The sequence below is a fragment of the Scyliorhinus torazame genome, chromosome 20 (genome assembly GCF_047496885.1).
Source record: "Scyliorhinus torazame isolate Kashiwa2021f chromosome 20, sScyTor2.1, whole genome shotgun sequence".
Classification (NCBI taxonomy): Eukaryota; Metazoa; Chordata; class Chondrichthyes; order Carcharhiniformes; family Scyliorhinidae; genus Scyliorhinus; species Scyliorhinus torazame.
This window is the reverse complement of record NC_092726.1, coordinates 33489126-33511029: the sequence shown is the minus strand read 5'-3', so window position 1 is coordinate 33511029 and position 21904 is coordinate 33489126. Positions and strand designations below refer to the sequence as shown.

At 56.5% G+C, this 21904-nt stretch overlaps 1 protein-coding gene across 1 annotated transcript in view; it reads left to right on the top strand.

Annotated features, from left to right (window-relative positions):
- Positions 1-21904, top strand: part of unc93b1 (unc-93 homolog B1, TLR signaling regulator) — a 484953-nt gene that overhangs the window by 270308 nt on the left and 192741 nt on the right. Inside the window, 1 exon segment of the mRNA XM_072486118.1 lies at positions 17298-17451. Within this exon segment, the coding sequence (XP_072342219.1) occupies positions 17298-17451 (154 nt within the window).

Sequence of the window (21904 nt, the reverse complement as noted above, 5' to 3'; positions counted from 1 at the left end):
CTCTCACCCACACTCCCTCGCTCTTCACCCACACTCCCCCTCTCATTCTCACACTGCCCCTCTCACTCTCACACTCCCCCTCTCACTCTCACACTCCCTCTCTCTCTCACCCACACTCACTCCCGCTCTCACTGTCACACTCCCTCTCTCTCTCACCCACACTCCCTCTCTCTCTCACCCACACTCACTCCCCCTCTCACTCTCACGCTCCCTCTCTCTCTCACCCACACTCCCTCGCTCTCTCACCCACACTGCCTCTCTCTCACCCACACTCCCTCTCTTTCTCACCCACACTCCCACTCTCTCTCACCCTCACTCACTCCCCCTCTCACTCTCACGCTCCCTCTCTCTCTCACCCACTCTCCCTCGCTCTCTCACCCACGTTCCCTCGCTCATTCTCACACCCCCTCTCACCCTCACACTCCCTCTCTCTCACCGACATTCCCCCTCTCTCTCTCACCCACACTCCCTCTCTCTCACCCACACTCCCTCTCTCTCTCACCCACACTGCCTCTCTCTCACCCACACTGCCTCTCTCTCTCACCCACACTCCCTCTCTCTCTCACCCACACTCCCTCTCTCTCTCACCCACACTCCCTCTCTCTCTCACCCACACTCCCTCTCTCTCTCACCCACACTCCCCCTCTCACCCACACTCCCTCGCTCTCTCACCCACACTGCCTCTCTCGATCTCAGCCACACTGCCTCTCTCTCACCCACACTGCCACTCTCTCTCACCCACACTCCCTCTCTCTCTCACCCACACTCCCTCGCTCATTCTCACACTCCCCCTCTCTCTCACCCACACTCCCTCTCTCTCTCACCCACACTCCCTCTCTCTCTCACCCACACTCCCTCTCTCCCTCACCCACACTCCCTCTCTCTCTCACCCACACTCCCTCGCTCTCTCACCCACACTGCCTCTCTCTCTCACCCACACTCCCTCGCTCTCTCACCCACACTCCCTCGCTCATTCTCACACTCCCCCTCTCACCCTCACTCTCCCTCTCTCTCTCACCCACACTCCCTCTCTCTCTCACCCACACTCCCTCGCTCTCACACCCACACTCCCTCGCTCATTCTCACACTCCCCCTCTCATTCTCACACTCCCCCTCTCACTCTCACACTCCCCCTCTCTCTCACCCACACTCCCCCTCTCTCTCACCCCCACTCACTCCCGCTCTCACTCTCACACTCCCTCTCTCTCTCACCCACACTCCCTCTCTCTCTCACCCACACTCACTCCCCCTCTCACTCGCACGCTCCCTCTCTCTCTCACCCACACTCCCTCGCTCTCTCACCCACACTGCCTCTCTCTCACCCACACTCCCTCTCTTTCTCACCCACACTCCCACTCTCTCTCACCCACACTCACTCCCCCTCTCACTCTCACGCTCCCTCTCACCCACACTCCCTCGCTCTCTCACCCACACTCCCTCGCTCATTCTCACACTTCCCCTCTCACCCTCACACTCCCTCTCTCTCTCACCCACACTCCCTCAACTCTCACCCACACTCCCTCTCTCTCTCACCCACACTCCCTCGCTCATTCTCACACTCCCCCTCTCACTCTCACACTCCCTCTCTCTCTCACCCACACTCCCTCGCTCTCTCACCCACGCTCCCTCGCTCATTCTCACACCCCCTCTCACCCTCACACTCCCTCTCTCTCACCCACATTCCCCCTCTCTCTCTCACCCACACTCCCTCTCTCTCACCCACACTCCCTCTCTCTCTCACCCACACTGCCTCTCTCTCTCACCGACACTGCCTCTCTCTCTCACCCACACTCCCTCTCTCTCTCACCCACACTCCCTCTCTCTCACCCACATTCCCCCTCTCTCTCTCACCCACACTCCCTCTCTCTCACCCACACTCCCTCTCTCTCACCCACACTGCCTCTCTCTCTCACCCACACTGCCTCTCTCTCTCACCCACACTGCCTCTCTCTCTCACCCACACTGCCTCTCTCTCTCAACCACACTCCCTCTCTCTCACCCACATTCCCCCTCTCTCTCTCACCCACACTCCCTCTCTCTCACCCACACTCCCTCTCTCTCTCACCCACACTCCCTCTCTCTCTCACGCACACTCCCTCTCTCTCTCACCCACACTCCCTCTCTCTCTCACCCACACTCCCCCTCTCTCTCACCCACACTCCCTCGCTCTCTCACCCACACTGCCTCTCTCTATCTCAGCCACACTGCCTCTCTCTCACCCACACTGCCACTCTCTCTCACCCACACTTCCTATCTCTCTCACCCACACTCCCGCGCTCTCTCACCCACACTCCCTCGCTCATTCTCACACTCCCTCTCTCACCATCACACTCCCTCTCTCTCTCACCCACACTCCCTCTGTCTCTCACCCACACTCCCTTCTCTCTCACCCACACTCCCTCGCTCTCTCACCCACACTCCCTCGCCCATTCTCACACTCCCCCTCTCACTCTCACACTCCCTCTCTCTCTCACCCACCCTCCCCCTCTCTCTCACCCACACTCCCCCTCTCTCTCACCCACACTGCCTCTCTCTCTCACCCACACTACCTCTCTCTCTCACCCACACTCCCTTTCTCTCTCTCACCCACACTCCCTCTCTCTCTCACCCACACTCCCTCTCTCTCTCACCCACACTCCCTCGCTCTCTCACCCACACTCCCTCGCCCATTCTCACACTCCCCCTCTCACTCTCACACTCCCTCTCTCTCTCACCCACCCTCCCCCTCTCTCTCACCCACACTCCCCCTCTCTCTCACACACACTGCCTCTCTCTCTCACCCACACCCTCTCTCTCTCACCAACACTCCCTTTCTCTCTCTCACCCACTCTCCCTCTCTCTCTCACCCACACTCCCTCTCTCTCTCACCCACACTCCCTCGCTCTCTCACCCACACTCCCTCGCTCATTCTCACACTCCCCCTCTCACTCTCACACTCCCTCTCTCTCTCACCCACACTCCCCCTCTCTCTCACCCACACTCCCCCTCTCTCTCACCCACACTGCCTCTCTCTCTCACCCACACCCTCTCTCTCTCACCAACACTCCCTTTCTCTCTCTCACCCACACTCCCTCTCTCTCTCACCCACACTCCCTCTCTCTCTCATCCACGCTCCCCCTCTCATTCTCACACTCCTCACTCTCACACTCCCCCTCTCTCTCACCCACACTCCCCCTCTCTCTCACCCCCACTCCCTCTCTCTCTCACCCACACTGATTCTCTCTCTCTCACCCACACTCCCTCTCTCTCTCACCCACACTCCCTCCCCCTCTCACTCTCACACTCCCTCTCTCTCTCACCCACACTCCCTCGCTCTCTCACCCACGCTCCCTCGCTCATTCTCACACCCCCTCTCACCCTCACACTCCCTCTCTCTCACCCACATTCCCCCTCTCTCTCTCACCCACACTCCCTCTCTCTCACCCACACTGCCTCTCTCTCTCACCCACACTGCCTCTCTCTCTCACCCACACGCCCTCTCTCTCTCACCCACACTCCCTCTCTCTCTCACCCACACTCCCTCTCTCTCTCACCCACACTCCCTCTCTCTCTCACCCACACTCCCTCTCTCTCTCACCCACACTCCCTCGCTCATTCTCACACTCCCCCTCTCACCCTCACACTCCCCCTCTCACCCTCACACTGCCTCTCTCTCACCCACATTCCCCCTCTCTCTCTCTCACCCACACTCCCTCTCTCTCACCCACACTCCCTCCCTCTCTCACCCACACTGCCTCTCTCTCTCACCCACACTCCCTCTCTCTCTCACCCACACTCCCTCTCTCTCTCACCCACACTCCCTCGCTCTCTCACCCACACTCCCTCGCCCATTCTCACACTCCCCCTCTCACTCTCACACTCCCTCTCTCTCTCACCCACCCTCCCCCTCTCTCTCACCCACACTCCCCCTCTCTCTCACCCACACTGCCTCTCTCTCTCACCCACACCCTCTCTCTCTCACCAACACTCCCTTTCTCTCTCTCACCCACTCTCCCTCTCTCTCTCACCCACACTCCCTCTCTCTCTCACCCACACTCCCTCGCTCTCTCACCCACACTCCCTCGCTCATTCTCACACTCCCCCTCTCACTCTCACACTCCCTCTCTCTCTCACCCACACTCCCCCTCTCTCTCACCCACACTCCCCCTCTCTCTCACCCACACTGCCTCTCTCTCTCACCCACACCCTCTCTCTCTCACCAACACTCCCTTTCTCTCTCTCACCCACACTCCCTCTCTCTCTCACCCACACTCCCTCTCTCTCTCATCCACGCTCCCCCTCTCATTCTCACACTCCTCACTCTCACACTCCCCCTCTCTCTCACCCACACTCCCCCTCTCTCTCACCCCCACTCCCTCTCTCTCTCACCCACACTGATTCTCTCTCTCTCACCCACACTCCCTCTCTCTCTCACCCACACTCCCTCCCCCTCTCACTCTCACACTCCCTCTCTCTCTCACCCACACTCCCTCGCTCTCTCACCCACGCTCCCTCGCTCATTCTCACACCCCCTCTCACCCTCACACTCCCTCTCTCTCACCCACATTCCCCCTCTCTCTCTCACCCACACTCACTCCCGCTCTCACTGTCACACTCCCTCTCTCTCTCACCCACACTCCCTCTCTCTCTCACCCACACTCCCTCGCTCTCTCACCCACACTCCCTCGCTCTCTCACCCACACTCCTTCTCTTTCTCACCCACACTCCCACTCTCTCTCACCCACACTCACTCCCCCTCTCACTCTCACGCTCCCTCTCTCTCTCACCCACACTCCCTCGCTCTCACACCCACGCTCCCTCGCTCATTCTCACACCCCCTCTCACCCTCACACTCCCTCTCTCTCACCCACATTCCCCCTCTCTCTCTCACCCACACTCCCTCTCTCTCACCCATAATCCCTCTCTCTCTCACCCATAATCCCTCTCTCTCTCACCCACACTCCCCCTCTCTCTCACCCACACTCCCTCTCTCTCTCACCCACAATCCCTCTCTCTCTCACCCACACTCCACCTCTCTCTCACCCACACTCCCTCACTCTCTCACCCACACTGCCTCTCTCTATCTCAGCCACACTGCTTCTCTCTCACCCACACTGCCACTCTCTCTCACCCACACTCCCTCTTTCTCTCACCCACACTGCCTCGCTATCTCACCAACACTGTCTCTCTCTCTCTCTCACCCACACTCCCTCTCTCTCTCACCCACACTCCCTCTCTCCCTCACCCACACTCCCTCTCTCTCTCACCCACACTCCCTCGCTCTCTCACCCACACTCCCTCGCTCATTCTCACACTCCCCCTCTCACCCTCACACTCCCTCTCTCTCTCACCCACACTCCCTCAACTCTCACCCACACTCCCTCTCTCTCTCCCCCACACTCCCTCGCTCATTCTCACACTCCTCCTCTCACTCTCACACTCCCTCTCTCTCTCACCCACACTCCCTCTCTCTCACACCTACACTCCCTCTCTCTCTCACCCACACTCCCCCTCTCTCTCACCCACACTGCCTCTCTCTCTCACCCACACTCCCTCTCTCTCTCACCCACACTCCCTTTCTCTCTCTCACCCACACTCCCTCTCTCTCTTACCCACACTCCCTCTCTCTCTCACCCACACTCCCTCTCTCTCTCATCCACGCTCCCCCTCTCATTCTCACAATCCCCCTCTCACTCTCACACTCCCCCTCTCTCTCACCCACACTCCCCCTCTCTCTCTCACCCCCACTCCCTCTCTCTCTCACCCACACTCCCTCTCTCTCTCTCCCACACTCCCTCTCTCTCTCACCCACACTCACTCCCCCTCTCACTCTCACACTGCCTCTCTCTCTCACCCACACTCCCTCTCTCTCTCACCCACACTCCCTCTCTCTCTCACACACACTCCCTCTCTCTCTCACCCACACTCCCTCTCTCTCTCACCCACACTCCCTCTCTCTCTAACCCACACTCCCTCTCTCTCACCCACACTCCCTCTCTCTCTAACCCACACTCCCTCTCTCTCACCCACACTCCCTCTCTCTCTCACCCACACTCCCTCGCTCTCTCACCCACACTCCCTCGCTCATTCTCACACTCCCCCTCTCACCCTCACACTCCCTCTCTCTCACCCACATGCCCCCTCTCTCTCACCCACACTCCCTCACTCTCTCACCCACACTCCCTCTCTCTCACCCACACTCCCTCTCTCTCTAACCCACACTCCCTCTCTCTCACCCACACTCCCTCTCTCTCTCACCCACACTCCCTCGCTCTTCACCCACACTCCCCCTCTCATTCTCACACTGCCCCTCTCACTCTCACACTCCCCCTCTCACTCTCACACTCCCTCTCTCTCTCACCCACACTCACTCCCGCTCTCACTGTCACACTCCCTCTCTCTCTCACCCACACTCCCTCTCTCTCTCACCCACACTCACTCCCCCTCTCACTCTCACGCTCCCTCTCTCTCTCACCCACACTCCCTCGCTCTCTCACCCACACTGCCTCTCTCTCACCCACACTCCCTCTCTTTCTCACCCACACTCCCACTCTCTCTCACCCTCACTCACTCCCCCTCTCACTCTCACGCTCCCTCTCTCTCTCACCCACTCTCCCTCGCTCTCTCACCCACGTTCCCTCGCTCATTCTCACACCCCCTCTCACCCTCACACTCCCTCTCTCTCACCGACATTCCCCCTCTCTCTCTCACCCACACTCCCTCTCTCTCACCCACACTCCCTCTCTCTCTCACCCACACTGCCTCTCTCTCACCCACACTGCCTCTCTCTCTCACCCACACTCCCTCTCTCTCTCACCCACACTCCCTCTCTCTCTCACCCACACTCCCTCTCTCTCTCACCCACACTCCCTCTCTCTCTCACCCACACTCCCCCTCTCACCCACACTCCCTCGCTCTCTCACCCACACTGCCTCTCTCGATCTCAGCCACACTGCCTCTCTCTCACCCACACTGCCACTCTCTCTCACCCACACTCCCTCTCTCTCTCACCCACACTCCCTCGCTCATTCTCACACTCCCCCTCTCTCTCACCCACACTCCCTCTCTCTCTCACCCACACTCCCTCTCTCTCTCACCCACACTCCCTCTCTCCCTCACCCACACTCCCTCTCTCTCTCACCCACACTCCCTCGCTCTCTCACCCACACTGCCTCTCTCTCTCACCCACACTCCCTCGCTCTCTCACCCACACTCCCTCGCTCATTCTCACACTCCCCCTCTCACCCTCACTCTCCCTCTCTCTCTCACCCACACTCCCTCTCTCTCTCACCCACACTCCCTCGCTCTCACACCCACACTCCCTCGCTCATTCTCACACTCCCCCTCTCATTCTCACACTCCCCCTCTCACTCTCACACTCCCCCTCTCTCTCACCCACACTCCCCCTCTCTCTCACCCCCACTCACTCCCGCTCTCACTCTCACACTCCCTCTCTCTCTCACCCACACTCCCTCTCTCTCTCACCCACACTCACTCCCCCTCTCACTCGCACGCTCCCTCTCTCTCTCACCCACACTCCCTCGCTCTCTCACCCACACTGCCTCTCTCTCACCCACACTCCCTCTCTTTCTCACCCACACTCCCACTCTCTCTCACCCACACTCACTCCCCCTCTCACTCTCACGCTCCCTCTCACCCACACTCCCTCGCTCTCTCACCCACACTCCCTCGCTCATTCTCACACTTCCCCTCTCACCCTCACACTCCCTCTCTCTCTCACCCACACTCCCTCAACTCTCACCCACACTCCCTCTCTCTCTCACCCACACTCCCTCGCTCATTCTCACACTCCCCCTCTCACTCTCACACTCCCTCTCTCTCTCACCCACACTCCCTCGCTCTCTCACCCACGCTCCCTCGCTCATTCTCACACCCCCTCTCACCCTCACACTCCCTCTCTCTCACCCACATTCCCCCTCTCTCTCTCACCCACACTCCCTCTCTCTCACCCACACTCCCTCTCTCTCTCACCCACACTGCCTCTCTCTCTCACCGACACTGCCTCTCTCTCTCACCCACACTCCCTCTCTCTCTCACCCACACTCCCTCTCTCTCACCCACATTCCCCCTCTCTCTCTCACCCACACTCCCTCTCTCTCACCCACACTCCCTCTCTCTCACCCACACTGCCTCTCTCTCTCACCCACACTGCCTCTCTCTCTCACCCACACTGCCTCTCTCTCTCACCCACACTGCCTCTCTCTCTCAACCACACTCCCTCTCTCTCACCCACATTCCCCCTCTCTCTCTCACCCACACTCCCTCTCTCTCACCCACACTCCCTCTCTCTCTCACCCACACTCCCTCTCTCTCTCACGCACACTCCCTCTCTCTCTCACCCACACTCCCTCTCTCTCTCACCCACACTCCCCCTCTCTCTCACCCACACTCCCTCGCTCTCTCACCCACACTGCCTCTCTCTATCTCAGCCACACTGCCTCTCTCTCACCCACACTGCCACTCTCTCTCACCCACACTTCCTATCTCTCTCACCCACACTCCCGCGCTCTCTCACCCACACTCCCTCGCTCATTCTCACACTCCCTCTCTCACCATCACACTCCCTCTCTCTCTCACCCACACTCCCTCTGTCTCTCACCCACACTCCCTTCTCTCTCACCCACACTCCCTCGCTCTCTCACCCACACTCCCTCGCCCATTCTCACACTCCCCCTCTCACTCTCACACTCCCTCTCTCTCTCACCCACCCTCCCCCTCTCTCTCACCCACACTCCCCCTCTCTCTCACCCACACTGCCTCTCTCTCTCACCCACACTACCTCTCTCTCTCACCCACACTCCCTTTCTCTCTCTCACCCACACTCCCTCTCTCTCTCACCCACACTCCCTCTCTCTCTCACCCACACTCCCTCGCTCTCTCACCCACACTCCCTCGCCCATTCTCACACTCCCCCTCTCACTCTCACACTCCCTCTCTCTCTCACCCACCCTCCCCCTCTCTCTCACCCACACTCCCCCTCTCTCTCACACACACTGCCTCTCTCTCTCACCCACACCCTCTCTCTCTCACCAACACTCCCTTTCTCTCTCTCACCCACTCTCCCTCTCTCTCTCACCCACACTCCCTCTCTCTCTCACCCACACTCCCTCGCTCTCTCACCCACACTCCCTCGCTCATTCTCACACTCCCCCTCTCACTCTCACACTCCCTCTCTCTCTCACCCACACTCCCCCTCTCTCTCACCCACACTCCCCCTCTCTCTCACCCACACTGCCTCTCTCTCTCACCCACACCCTCTCTCTCTCACCAACACTCCCTTTCTCTCTCTCACCCACACTCCCTCTCTCTCTCACCCACACTCCCTCTCTCTCTCATCCACGCTCCCCCTCTCATTCTCACACTCCTCACTCTCACACTCCCCCTCTCTCTCACCCACACTCCCCCTCTCTCTCACCCCCACTCCCTCTCTCTCTCACCCACACTGATTCTCTCTCTCTCACCCACACTCCCTCTCTCTCTCACCCACACTCCCTCCCCCTCTCACTCTCACACTCCCTCTCTCTCTCACCCACACTCCCTCGCTCTCTCACCCACGCTCCCTCGCTCATTCTCACACCCCCTCTCACCCTCACACTCCCTCTCTCTCACCCACATTCCCCCTCTCTCTCTCACCCACACTCCCTCTCTCTCACCCACACTGCCTCTCTCTCTCACCCACACTGCCTCTCTCTCTCACCCACACGCCCTCTCTCTCTCACCCACACTCCCTCTCTCTCTCACCCACACTCCCTCTCTCTCTCACCCACACTCCCTCTCTCTCTCACCCACACTCCCTCTCTCTCTCACCCACACTCCCTCGCTCATTCTCACACTCCCCCTCTCACCCTCACACTCCCCCTCTCACCCTCACACTGCCTCTCTCTCACCCACATTCCCCCTCTCTCTCTCTCACCCACACTCCCTCTCTCTCACCCACACTCCCTCCCTCTCTCACCCACACTGCCTCTCTCTCTCACCCACACTCCCTCTCTCTCTCACCCACACTCCCTCTCTCTCTCACCCACACTCCCTCGCTCTCTCACCCACACTCCCTCGCCCATTCTCACACTCCCCCTCTCACTCTCACACTCCCTCTCTCTCTCACCCACCCTCCCCCTCTCTCTCACCCACACTCCCCCTCTCTCTCACCCACACTGCCTCTCTCTCTCACCCACACCCTCTCTCTCTCACCAACACTCCCTTTCTCTCTCTCACCCACTCTCCCTCTCTCTCTCACCCACACTCCCTCTCTCTCTCACCCACACTCCCTCGCTCTCTCACCCACACTCCCTCGCTCATTCTCACACTCCCCCTCTCACTCTCACACTCCCTCTCTCTCTCACCCACACTCCCCCTCTCTCTCACCCACACTCCCCCTCTCTCTCACCCACACTGCCTCTCTCTCTCACCCACACCCTCTCTCTCTCACCAACACTCCCTTTCTCTCTCTCACCCACACTCCCTCTCTCTCTCACCCACACTCCCTCTCTCTCTCATCCACGCTCCCCCTCTCATTCTCACACTCCTCACTCTCACACTCCCCCTCTCTCTCACCCACACTCCCCCTCTCTCTCACCCCCACTCCCTCTCTCTCTCACCCACACTGATTCTCTCTCTCTCACCCACACTCCCTCTCTCTCTCACCCACACTCCCTCCCCCTCTCACTCTCACACTCCCTCTCTCTCTCACCCACACTCCCTCGCTCTCTCACCCACGCTCCCTCGCTCATTCTCACACCCCCTCTCACCCTCACACTCCCTCTCTCTCACCCACATTCCCCCTCTCTCTCTCACCCACACTCACTCCCGCTCTCACTGTCACACTCCCTCTCTCTCTCACCCACACTCCCTCTCTCTCTCACCCACACTCACTCCCCCTCTCACTCTCACGCTCCCTCTCTCTCTCACCCACACTCCCTCGCTCTCTCACCCACACTGCCTCTCTCTCACCCACACTCCCTCTCTTTCTCACCCACACTCCCACTCTCTCTCACCCTCACTCACTCCCCCTCTCACTCTCACGCTCCCTCTCTCTCTCACCCACTCTCCCTCGCTCTCTCACCCACGTTCCCTCGCTCATTCTCACACCCCCTCTCACCCTCACACTCCCTCTCTCTCACCGACATTCCCCCTCTCTCTCTCACCCACACTCCCTCTCTCTCACCCACACTCCCTCTCTCTCTCACCCACACTGCCTCTCTCTCACCCACACTGCCTCTCTCTCTCACCCACACTCCCTCTCTCTCTCACCCACACTCCCTCTCTCTCTCACCCACACTCCCTCTCTCTCTCACCCACACTCCCTCTCTCTCTCACCCACACTCCCCCTCTCACCCACACTCCCTCGCTCTCTCACCCACACTGCCTCTCTCGATCTCAGCCACACTGCCTCTCTCTCACCCACACTGCCACTCTCTCTCACCCACACTCCCTCTCTCTCTCACCCACACTCCCTCGCTCATTCTCACACTCCCCCTCTCTCTCACCCACACTCCCTCTCTCTCTCACCCACACTCCCTCTCTCTCTCACCCACACTCCCTCTCTCCCTCACCCACACTCCCTCTCTCTCTCACCCACACTCCCTCGCTCTCTCACCCACACTGCCTCTCTCTCTCACCCACACTCCCTCGCTCTCTCACCCACACTCCCTCGCTCATTCTCACACTCCCCCTCTCACCCTCACTCTCCCTCTCTCTCTCACCCACACTCCCTCTCTCTCTCACCCACACTCCCTCGCTCTCACACCCACACTCCCTCGCTCATTCTCACACTCCCCCTCTCATTCTCACACTCCCCCTCTCACTCTCACACTCCCCCTCTCTCTCACCCACACTCCCCCTCTCTCTCACCCCCACTCACTCCCGCTCTCACTCTCACACTCCCTCTCTCTCTCACCCACACTCCCTCTCTCTCTCACCCACACTCACTCCCCCTCTCACTCGCACGCTCCCTCTCTCTCTCACCCACACTCCCTCGCTCTCTCACCCACACTGCCTCTCTCTCACCCACACTCCCTCTCTTTCTCACCCACACTCCCACTCTCTCTCACCCACACTCACTCCCCCTCTCACTCTCACGCTCCCTCTCTCTCTCACCCACACTCCCTCGCTCTCTCACCCACACTCCCTCGCTCATTCTCACACTTCCCCTCTCACCCTCACACTCCCTCTCTCTCTCACCCACACTCCCTCAACTCTCACCCACACTCCCTCTCTCTCTCACCCACACTCCCTCGCTCATTCTCACACTCCCCCTCTCACTCTCACACTCCCTCTCTCTCTCACCCACACTCCCTCGCTCTCTCACCCACGCTCCCTCGCTCATTCTCACACCCCCTCTCACCCTCACACTCCCTCTCTCTCACCCACATTCCCCCTCTCTCTCTCACCCACACTCCCTCTCTCTCACCCACACTCCCTCTCTCTCTCACCCACACTGCCTCTCTCTCTCACCGACACTGCCTCTCTCTCTCACCCACACTCCCTCTCTCTCTCACCCACACTCCCTCTCTCTCACCCACATTCCCCCTCTCTCTCTCACCCACACTCCCTCTCTCTCACCCACACTCCCTCTCTCTCACCCACACTGCCTCTCTCTCTCACCCACACTGCCTCTCTCTCTCACCCACACTGCCTCTCTCTCTCACCCACACTGCCTCTCTCTCTCAACCACACTCCCTCTCTCTCACCCACATTCCCCCTCTCTCTCTCACCCACACTCCCTCTCTCTCACCCACACTCCCTCTCTCTCTCACCCACACTCCCTCTCTCTCTCACGCACACTCCCTCTCTCTCTCACCCACACTCCCTCTCTCTCTCACCCACACTCCCCCTCTCTCTCACCCACACTCCCTCGCTCTCTCACCCACACTGCCTCTCTCTATCTCAGCCACACTGCCTCTCTCTCACCCACACTGCCACTCTCTCTCACCCACACTTCCTATCTCTCTCACCCACACTCCCGCGCTCTCTCACCCACACTCCCTCGCTCATTCTCACACTCCCTCTCTCACCATCACACTCCCTCTCTCTCTCACCCACACTCCCTCTGTCTCTCACCCACACTCCCTTCTCTCTCACCCACACTCCCTCGCTCTCTCACCCACACTCCCTCGCCCATTCTCACACTCCCCCTCTCACTCTCACACTCCCTCTCTCTCTCACCCACCCTCCCCCTCTCTCTCACCCACACTCCCCCTCTCTCTCACCCACACTGCCTCTCTCTCTCACCCACACTACCTCTCTCTCTCACCCACACTCCCTTTCTCTCTCTCACCCACACTCCCTCTCTCTCTCACCCACACTCCCTCTCTCTCTCACCCACACTCCCTCGCTCTCTCACCCACACTCCCTCGCCCATTCTCACACTCCCCCTCTCACTCTCACACTCCCTCTCTCTCTCACCCACCCTCCCCCTCTCTCTCACCCACACTCCCCCTCTCTCTCACACACACTGCCTCTCTCTCTCACCCACACCCTCTCTCTCTCACCAACACTCCCTTTCTCTCTCTCACCCACTCTCCCTCTCTCTCTCACCCACACTCCCTCTCTCTCTCACCCACACTCCCTCGCTCTCTCACCCACACTCCCTCGCTCATTCTCACACTCCCCCTCTCACTCTCACACTCCCTCTCTCTCTCACCCACACTCCCCCTCTCTCTCACCCACACTCCCCCTCTCTCTCACCCACACTGCCTCTCTCTCTCACCCACACCCTCTCTCTCTCACCAACACTCCCTTTCTCTCTCTCACCCACACTCCCTCTCTCTCTCACCCACACTCCCTCTCTCTCTCATCCACGCTCCCCCTCTCATTCTCACACTCCTCACTCTCACACTCCCCCTCTCTCTCACCCACACTCCCCCTCTCTCTCACCCCCACTCCCTCTCTCTCTCACCCACACTGATTCTCTCTCTCTCACCCACACTCCCTCTCTCTCTCACCCACACTCCCTCCCCCTCTCACTCTCACACTCCCTCTCTCTCTCACCCACACTCCCTCGCTCTCTCACCCACGCTCCCTCGCTCATTCTCACACCCCCTCTCACCCTCACACTCCCTCTCTCTCACCCACATTCCCCCTCTCTCTCTCACCCACACTCCCTCTCTCTCACCCACACTGCCTCTCTCTCTCACCCACACTGCCTCTCTCTCTCACCCACACGCCCTCTCTCTCTCACCCACACTCCCTCTCTCTCTCACCCACACTCCCTCTCTCTCTCACCCACACTCCCTCTCTCTCTCACCCACACTCCCTCTCTCTCTCACCCACACTCCCTCGCTCATTCTCACACTCCCCCTCTCACCCTCACACTCCCCCTCTCACCCTCACACTGCCTCTCTCTCACCCACATTCCCCCTCTCTCTCTCTCACCCACACTCCCTCTCTCTCACCCACACTCCCTCCCTCTCTCACCCACACTGCCTCTCTCTCTCACCCACACTCCCTCTCTCTCTCACCCACACTCCCTCTCTCTCTCACCCACACTCCCTCGCTCTCTCACCCACACTCCCTCGCCCATTCTCACACTCCCCCTCTCACTCTCACACTCCCTCTCTCTCTCACCCACCCTCCCCCTCTCTCTCACCCACACTCCCCCTCTCTCTCACCCACACTGCCTCTCTCTCTCACCCACACCCTCTCTCTCTCACCAACACTCCCTTTCTCTCTCTCACCCACTCTCCCTCTCTCTCTCACCCACACTCCCTCTCTCTCTCACCCACACTCCCTCGCTCTCTCACCCACACTCCCTCGCTCATTCTCACACTCCCCCTCTCACTCTCACACTCCCTCTCTCTCTCACCCACACTCCCCCTCTCTCTCACCCACACTCCCCCTCTCTCTCACCCACACTGCCTCTCTCTCTCACCCACACCCTCTCTCTCTCACCAACACTCCCTTTCTCTCTCTCACCCACACTCCCTCTCTCTCTCACCCACACTCCCTCTCTCTCTCATCCACGCTCCCCCTCTCATTCTCACACTCCTCACTCTCACACTCCCCCTCTCTCTCACCCACACTCCCCCTCTCTCTCACCCCCACTCCCTCTCTCTCTCACCCACACTGATTCTCTCTCTCTCACCCACACTCCCTCTCTCTCTCACCCACACTCCCTCCCCCTCTCACTCTCACACTCCCTCTCTCTCTCACCCACACTCCCTCGCTCTCTCACCCACGCTCCCTCGCTCATTCTCACACCCCCTCTCACCCTCACACTCCCTCTCTCTCACCCACATTCCCCCTCTCTCTCTCACCCACACTCCCTCTCTCTCACCCACACTGCCTCTCTCTCTCACCCACACTGCCTCTCTCTCTCACCCACACGCCCTCTCTCTCTCACCCACACTCCCTCTCTCTCTCACCCACACTCCCTCTCTCTCTCACCCACACTCCCTCTCTCTCTCACCCACACTCCCTCTCTCTCTCACCCACACTCCCTCGCTCATTCTCACACTCCCCCTCTCACCCTCACACTCCCCCTCTCACCCTCACACTCCCTCTCTCTCACCCACATTCCCCCTCTCTCTCTCTCACCCACACTCCCTCTCTCTCACCCACACTCCCTCCCTCTCTCACCCACACTGCCTCTCTCTCTCACCCACACTCCCTCTCTCTCTCACCCACACTCCCTCTCTCTCTCACCCACACTGCCTCTCTCTCTCACCCACACTCCCTCTCTCTCTCACCCACACTCCCTCTCTCTCTCACCCACACTCCCTTTCTCACCCACACTCCCCCTCTCTCTCACTCACACTCCCTCGCTCATTCTCACACTCCGCCTCTCACTCTCTCACTCCCTCGCTCTCACACCCACACTCCCCCTCTCTCTCACCCACACTCCCTCGCTCTCTCATCCACACTCCCCCTCTCATTCTCACACTCCCCCTCTCACTCTCACACTCCCTCTCTCTCTCACCCACACTCCCCCTCTCTCTCACCCCCTCTCCCTCTCTCTCTCACCCACACTCTCTCTCTCTCTCACCCACACTCACTCCCCCTCTCACTCTCACGCTCCCTCGCTCTCTCACCCACACTCCCACTCTCTCTCACTCACACTCCCCCTCTCACTCTCACACTCCCTCTCTCTCTCACCCACACTCCCCCTCTCTCTCACCCCCACTCCCTCTCTCTCTCACCCACACTCCCTCGCTCTCTCACCCACACTCCCTCACCCTCTCACCCACACTGCCTCTCTCTCACCCACACCGGCTCTCTCTCTCACCCACACTCCCTCTCTCTCTCACCCACACTCCCTCGCTCTCTCACCCACACTCCCTCGCTCTCTCACCCACACTCCCTCGCTCTCTCACCCACACTCCCTCGCTCATTCTCACACTCCGCCTCTCACTCTCACACTCCCTCGCTCTCTCACCCACACTCCCCCTCTCTCTCACCCACACTCCCTCTCTCTCTCTCACAGTCACACCCTCTCTCTCCCTCTCGCACTCACTTCGTCTGTCTCTCTCTCACACTACCTCATTCTCTCTCACACTCACTCCCTCTCTCTCTCACCCACACTCCCTCTCTCTCTCACCCACACTCCATCGCTCTCTCACCCACACTCCCTCTCTCTCTCACCCACACTGCCTCTCTCACTCACCCACAGTCCCTCGCTCTCTCACCCACACTGCCTCTCTCTCTCACCCTCGCTCTCTCACCCACACTCCCTCGCTCATTCTCACACTCCCCCTCTCACTCTCACACTCCCTCTCTCTCTCACCCACTGCCTCTCTCTCTCTCACCCACACTCCCTCTCTCTCTCACACACACTCCCTCTCTCTCTCACCCACACTCCCTCTCTCTCACCCACACTCCCTCTCTCTCTCACCCACACTGCCTCTCTCTCTCACCCACCCTCTGTCTCTCACCCACCCTCTCTCTCTCACCCGCCCTCTCTCTCTCACCCGCCCTCTCTCTCTCACCCGCCCTCTCTCTCTCACCCACCCTCTCTCTCTCACCCACACTCCCTCTCTCTCTCACTCCCTCCCTCCCTCCCTCCCTCTCTCTCTCCCTCCCTCCCTCTCTCTCTCCCTCCCTCCCTCTCTCTCTCCCTCCCTCCCTCTCTCTCTCCCTCCCTCCCTCTCTCTCTCTCACTCCCTCCCTCCCTCTCTCTCTCTCTCTCCCTCCCGGTCTCTCTCTCACTCCCTCTCTCTCTCACCCACACTCCCTCTCTCTCTCTCACTCCCTCTCTCTCTCACTCCCTCTCTCTCTCTCTCACACTCCCTCTCTCACACTCACTCCCTCTCTCTCTCTCTCACTCTCACGCAGTCACTCTCTCTCTCTCTCTCTCTCTCCAGGTTTGCTCCAGATGCAGTTGATCCTCCATTACGATGAGACTTATCGGGAGGTGAAGTACGGGAACATGGAATTGGAGGACATCGACAAGAAGATGCTGATGGGGATTAATGTCACCCCGATCGTGGCCCTCCTCTACACCCCCGTCCTCATCAGGTGATTCCGAGACCCCGGGTGCGAGAGGGTGCCCACAGCTGGCAAGATGTGCCAGGCACTAGATCTTTCAGTGCCACGTGTAAGGCTGGGTGCGACATAGAAGCATAGAAGGTAGATGCAGGAGGAGGCCATTCGACCCTTCGAGCCTGCTGCACCATTCAGTATAATCATGGCTGATCATCAAGTTTAATGAAGTGTTAAGTAATGCATTAAGAGACATTACAATTCATTGTCTCATTTATGTTAAGTATCCAATGATTGACACCGATATGTAAAGGGTTTCAGGTGGCCTCTGTCGGGTGATGTGTTAGAGTTTTGTGCAGAGGCTGTAGAAGTGAAATAAATGGTGTTTGGTGAAAAGGAACAGGAATTTACACTCTTCATACAACGGTAACTAAAACGTATAACAATTGGTAGCAGAGGGCGGTAGTGGTGCAGATGTGCAGGTTTGAAAGATACAACTTTTCCTGATCAAACCTTGGAGTGAGTGAGAAGGGAAAAAAAACCAGATGCATGGCTGAACCCAGGATAAAGATGGCTGGATATGACTATCCCCCCTTATTTTCTGAAAGGGGATCGTACGACCAATGGAGAAGTGCAGTAGTTATGTGGACTAAGGTCACTGCTTTGGGAAAGAGAAAACCAGGTGTGGCATTGGCTCTTTCTCTACCATATGGCAGTAAAATCCGAAACAAAGTGCTTTCTGAGCTGGAATTGGAAGAGTTAGACTCAGAAGAAAGTCTGGCTACTCTGTTACAATCTATAGAAAAAAAAGAACAAAGAAAATTACAGCACAGGAACAGACCCTTCGGCCCTCCCAGCCTGCGCCGATCCAGATCCTTTATCTAAACCTGTCACCTATTTTCCAATGATCTACTTCCCCTGTTCCCCACCCATTCATATATCTGTCGATGCATCTTAAGTGATGCTATCGTGCCCGCCTCTACCACCTCCGCTGGCAAAGCGTTCCAGGCACCCACCACCCTCAGCGTAAAAAACTTTCCACGCACATCTCCCTTAAACTTTCCCCCTCTCACCTTGAAATCGTGACCCCTTGTAATTGACACCCCCACACTTGGAAAAAGCTTGTTGCTATCCACCCTGTCCATACCTCTCATAATTTTGTGCACCTCAATCAGGTCCCCCCTCAACCTCCGTCTTTCCAACGAAAACAATCCTAATCTACTCAACCTTTCTTCATAGCTAGCCCCTTCCATACCAGGCAACATCCTGGTGAACCTCCTCTGCACCCTCTCTAAAGCATCCACATCCTTCTGGTAATGTGGCGACCAGAACTGCACGCAGTATTCCAAATGTGGCCTAACCAAAGTCCTATACAACTGAAACATGACCTGCCAACTCTTGTACTCAATACCCCGTCCGATGAAGGTAAGCATGCTGTATGCCTTCTTGACCACTCTATCGACCTGCGTTGCCACCTTCAGGGTACAATGGACCTGAACTCCCAGATCTCTCTGTACATCAATTTTCCCAGGACTCTTCCAATGACCGTATAGTCCGCCCTTGAATTAGATTTTCCAAAATGCATCACCTCGCATTTGCCTGGATTGAACTCCATCTGCCATTTCTCTGCCCAACTCTCCAATCTATCTATATTTTGCTGTATCCTCGCTATCTGCAACTCCACCAATCTTAGTATCATCTGCAAACTTGCTAATCAGACTACCTATACCTTCGTCCAGATCATTTATGTATATCACAGAAACTGCTGCAGAAATACAACCTGGAATTTCCACAGTCTGTGTTGGCCTTTAAATTACTTGACTGTGCTAGAGTGGATAGGCTCCTGGTTTTGACAGGAGTTCAGTTTACAGATGAGGATACCTTATTCGATCAGATGACAAAAACTTTAAAGAAGTTTCTGGGGAAACATTTGATTCTGATGACTCAAATAGGTCAGCCTGCTATAAAGCAGAATATGGAAGATACACTACTAACAGGATGGCAAAATTGTACGGCTATGAACAGGGCCCAAGACTATAGAAGGAGATCGAGACAAGGAAATTATGAAGTCAGAAACCCAGAAGACAGAAATGTTAGAACTTACAATAGGAAGATGAACCCCAGAAATGCACGGGGCATGATAAATCGATGTTTTCGAGGTGACTCTCAATACCATTATGTCTTCAACTGTCCAAAACATTATGATAGAGTGTTTGAAGCGACACATGACACGGAAGAGTCAGAAGAGGAAAAAGATAGTGTTCAGAGAGAAGACATTGTCCTATTGACAAGCAGTTTTACGCCGGTAATGAGGGTGTTGGTTGCAGAATCCTTCAACGGTGCTGTATTGGACAGTGGCTGCACATCTACTGTGTGTGGAATTGACTGGTGAAAATGTTACCTGGACTCCTTGAATGCTGAAAGTCGTAAGGTTAAGGAATTTGAAAGCTCCACAAGTTTCAGGTTTGGGGATGATAATACTCTGAAGTCGCTGAAAAGAGTGGTGATCCCTTGAATGGCCTCCTTCTGCACTGTAAATTCTATGATTCTAATTGCAATATTGCCGGAGTGAATCATTTCATTAGCACGGATGTTGTGTCAAGTGAGATACCTTTGCTTCTGAGCAGACCGTCGATTAAGAAAGTACACATGAAACTGGATATGGAATAGGATAAGGCAACAGTTTTTGGAAAGACGGTGGACTTACAATTTACACAGTCGGGACACTATTGTATTCCATTACTGACAAATAATATTTCAAGTAGAGTGGTTAAGGATGTGTTAATGGCAGTTGAAAATGGGACTTTCGCTGATAAAAAGCTTGTTGTATTAAAACTGCAGAGGCAGTTTGCACATCCGTCTCCTCGGAGGCTGAAAAATTTATTAAAGGATGCAGGGGTAAGGGATGAAGACTATACTAAGCTAATAGAACAGGTTAGTGATCGCTGTGAAGTTTGTAGGAAGTACAGAAGGACAACAGCACAACCGATAGTAACCCTACCTTTGGCCAGGGATTTTAACAACATTGTGGCTTAAGATCTGGGATAAGGCCATTTTCCCGAAAGAACAACTACCAAAAATTGGTACAAAGGTGACATACTTGCCTGAAGGGTCTAGTCAATCGAAGGATGCAACTGTTATTAGAGCAGGGAAGGCCACTGAAAAGTATAAACATTCAGGGGAGGGAGTTAAGACAATGGATTGGGAGCACAAAGTTCAAAAATGGAGGCCACAGAAACGCAGTGCCAGTTCAGATAGGATTGGAAAGTAGCAAACGTGACACCACTGTTTAAAAAAGGTCGGCAGAAAGCGGGTAATTATAGGCCGGTAAGCTTAACTTTGGTTGTCGGGAAAATGCTGGAATCTATCATTAAGGAGGAAATAGCGGGGCACCTGGAGGGAAATTGTCCCATTGGGCAGACGCAGCATGGGTTCACAAAGGGTAGGTCGTGTCTGTCTAATTTGGTAGAATTTTTTGACGACGTTACCAGTGCAGTAGATAACGGGGAGCCAATGGATGTGGTCTCTCTGGATTTCCAGAAAGCTTTTGACAAGGTGCCACACAAAAGGTTGCTGCATAAAATAAAGATGCATGGCATTGAGGGTAAAGTGGTAGCATGGGTAGAGGATTGGTTAACTAACAGAAAGCAAAGAGTGGGGATAAATGGGTGTTTCTCTGGTTGGCAACCTGTAACTAGTGGGGTTCCTCAAGGATCTGTGTTGGGCCCGCAGTTGTTCACAATTTACATAGACGATTTGGATTTCGGGACCAAGTGCAATGTGTCAAAGTTTGCGGACGACACTAAGATGAGTGGCAAAGCAAAACGTGCAGAGGATACCGGAAGTCTGCAGAAGGATTTGGATAGGTTAGGTGAATGGGCTAGGGTCTGGCAGATGGAATTCAATGTTGCCCAGTGTGAGGCTATCCATTTTGGGTGGAATAACAGCAGAATGGATTATTATTTAAACGGTAAGATGTTAAAACATGCTGCTGTGCAGAGGGACCTGGGTGTGCTAGTGCATGAGTCGCAGAAAGTTGATGTGCAGGTGCAACAGGTGATGAAGAAGGCTACTCGAGTTTTGTCTTTCATTGCTAGAGGGATGGAGTTCAAGACTAGGGAGGTTATGCTGCAATTGTATAAGGTGTTGGTGAGGCCACATCTGGAGTATTGTGTTCAGTTTTGGTCTCCTTACCTGAGAAAGGACATATTGGCACTGGAGGGAGTGCAGAGGAGATTCACTAGGTTGATCCCAGAGTTGAGGGGATTAGATTATGACGAGAGGTTGAGTAGACTGGGACTGTACTCTGGAGTTTAGAAGGATGCGGGGGGGGATCTTATTGAAACATATAAAATTATGAAGGGAATAGATAGGAAAGATGCGGGCAGGTTGTTTCCACTGGTCGGGGAAAGCAGAACTAGGGGACATAGCCTCAAAATAAGGGGAAGTAGATTTAGGACTGAATTTAGGAGGAACTTCTTCACCGAAA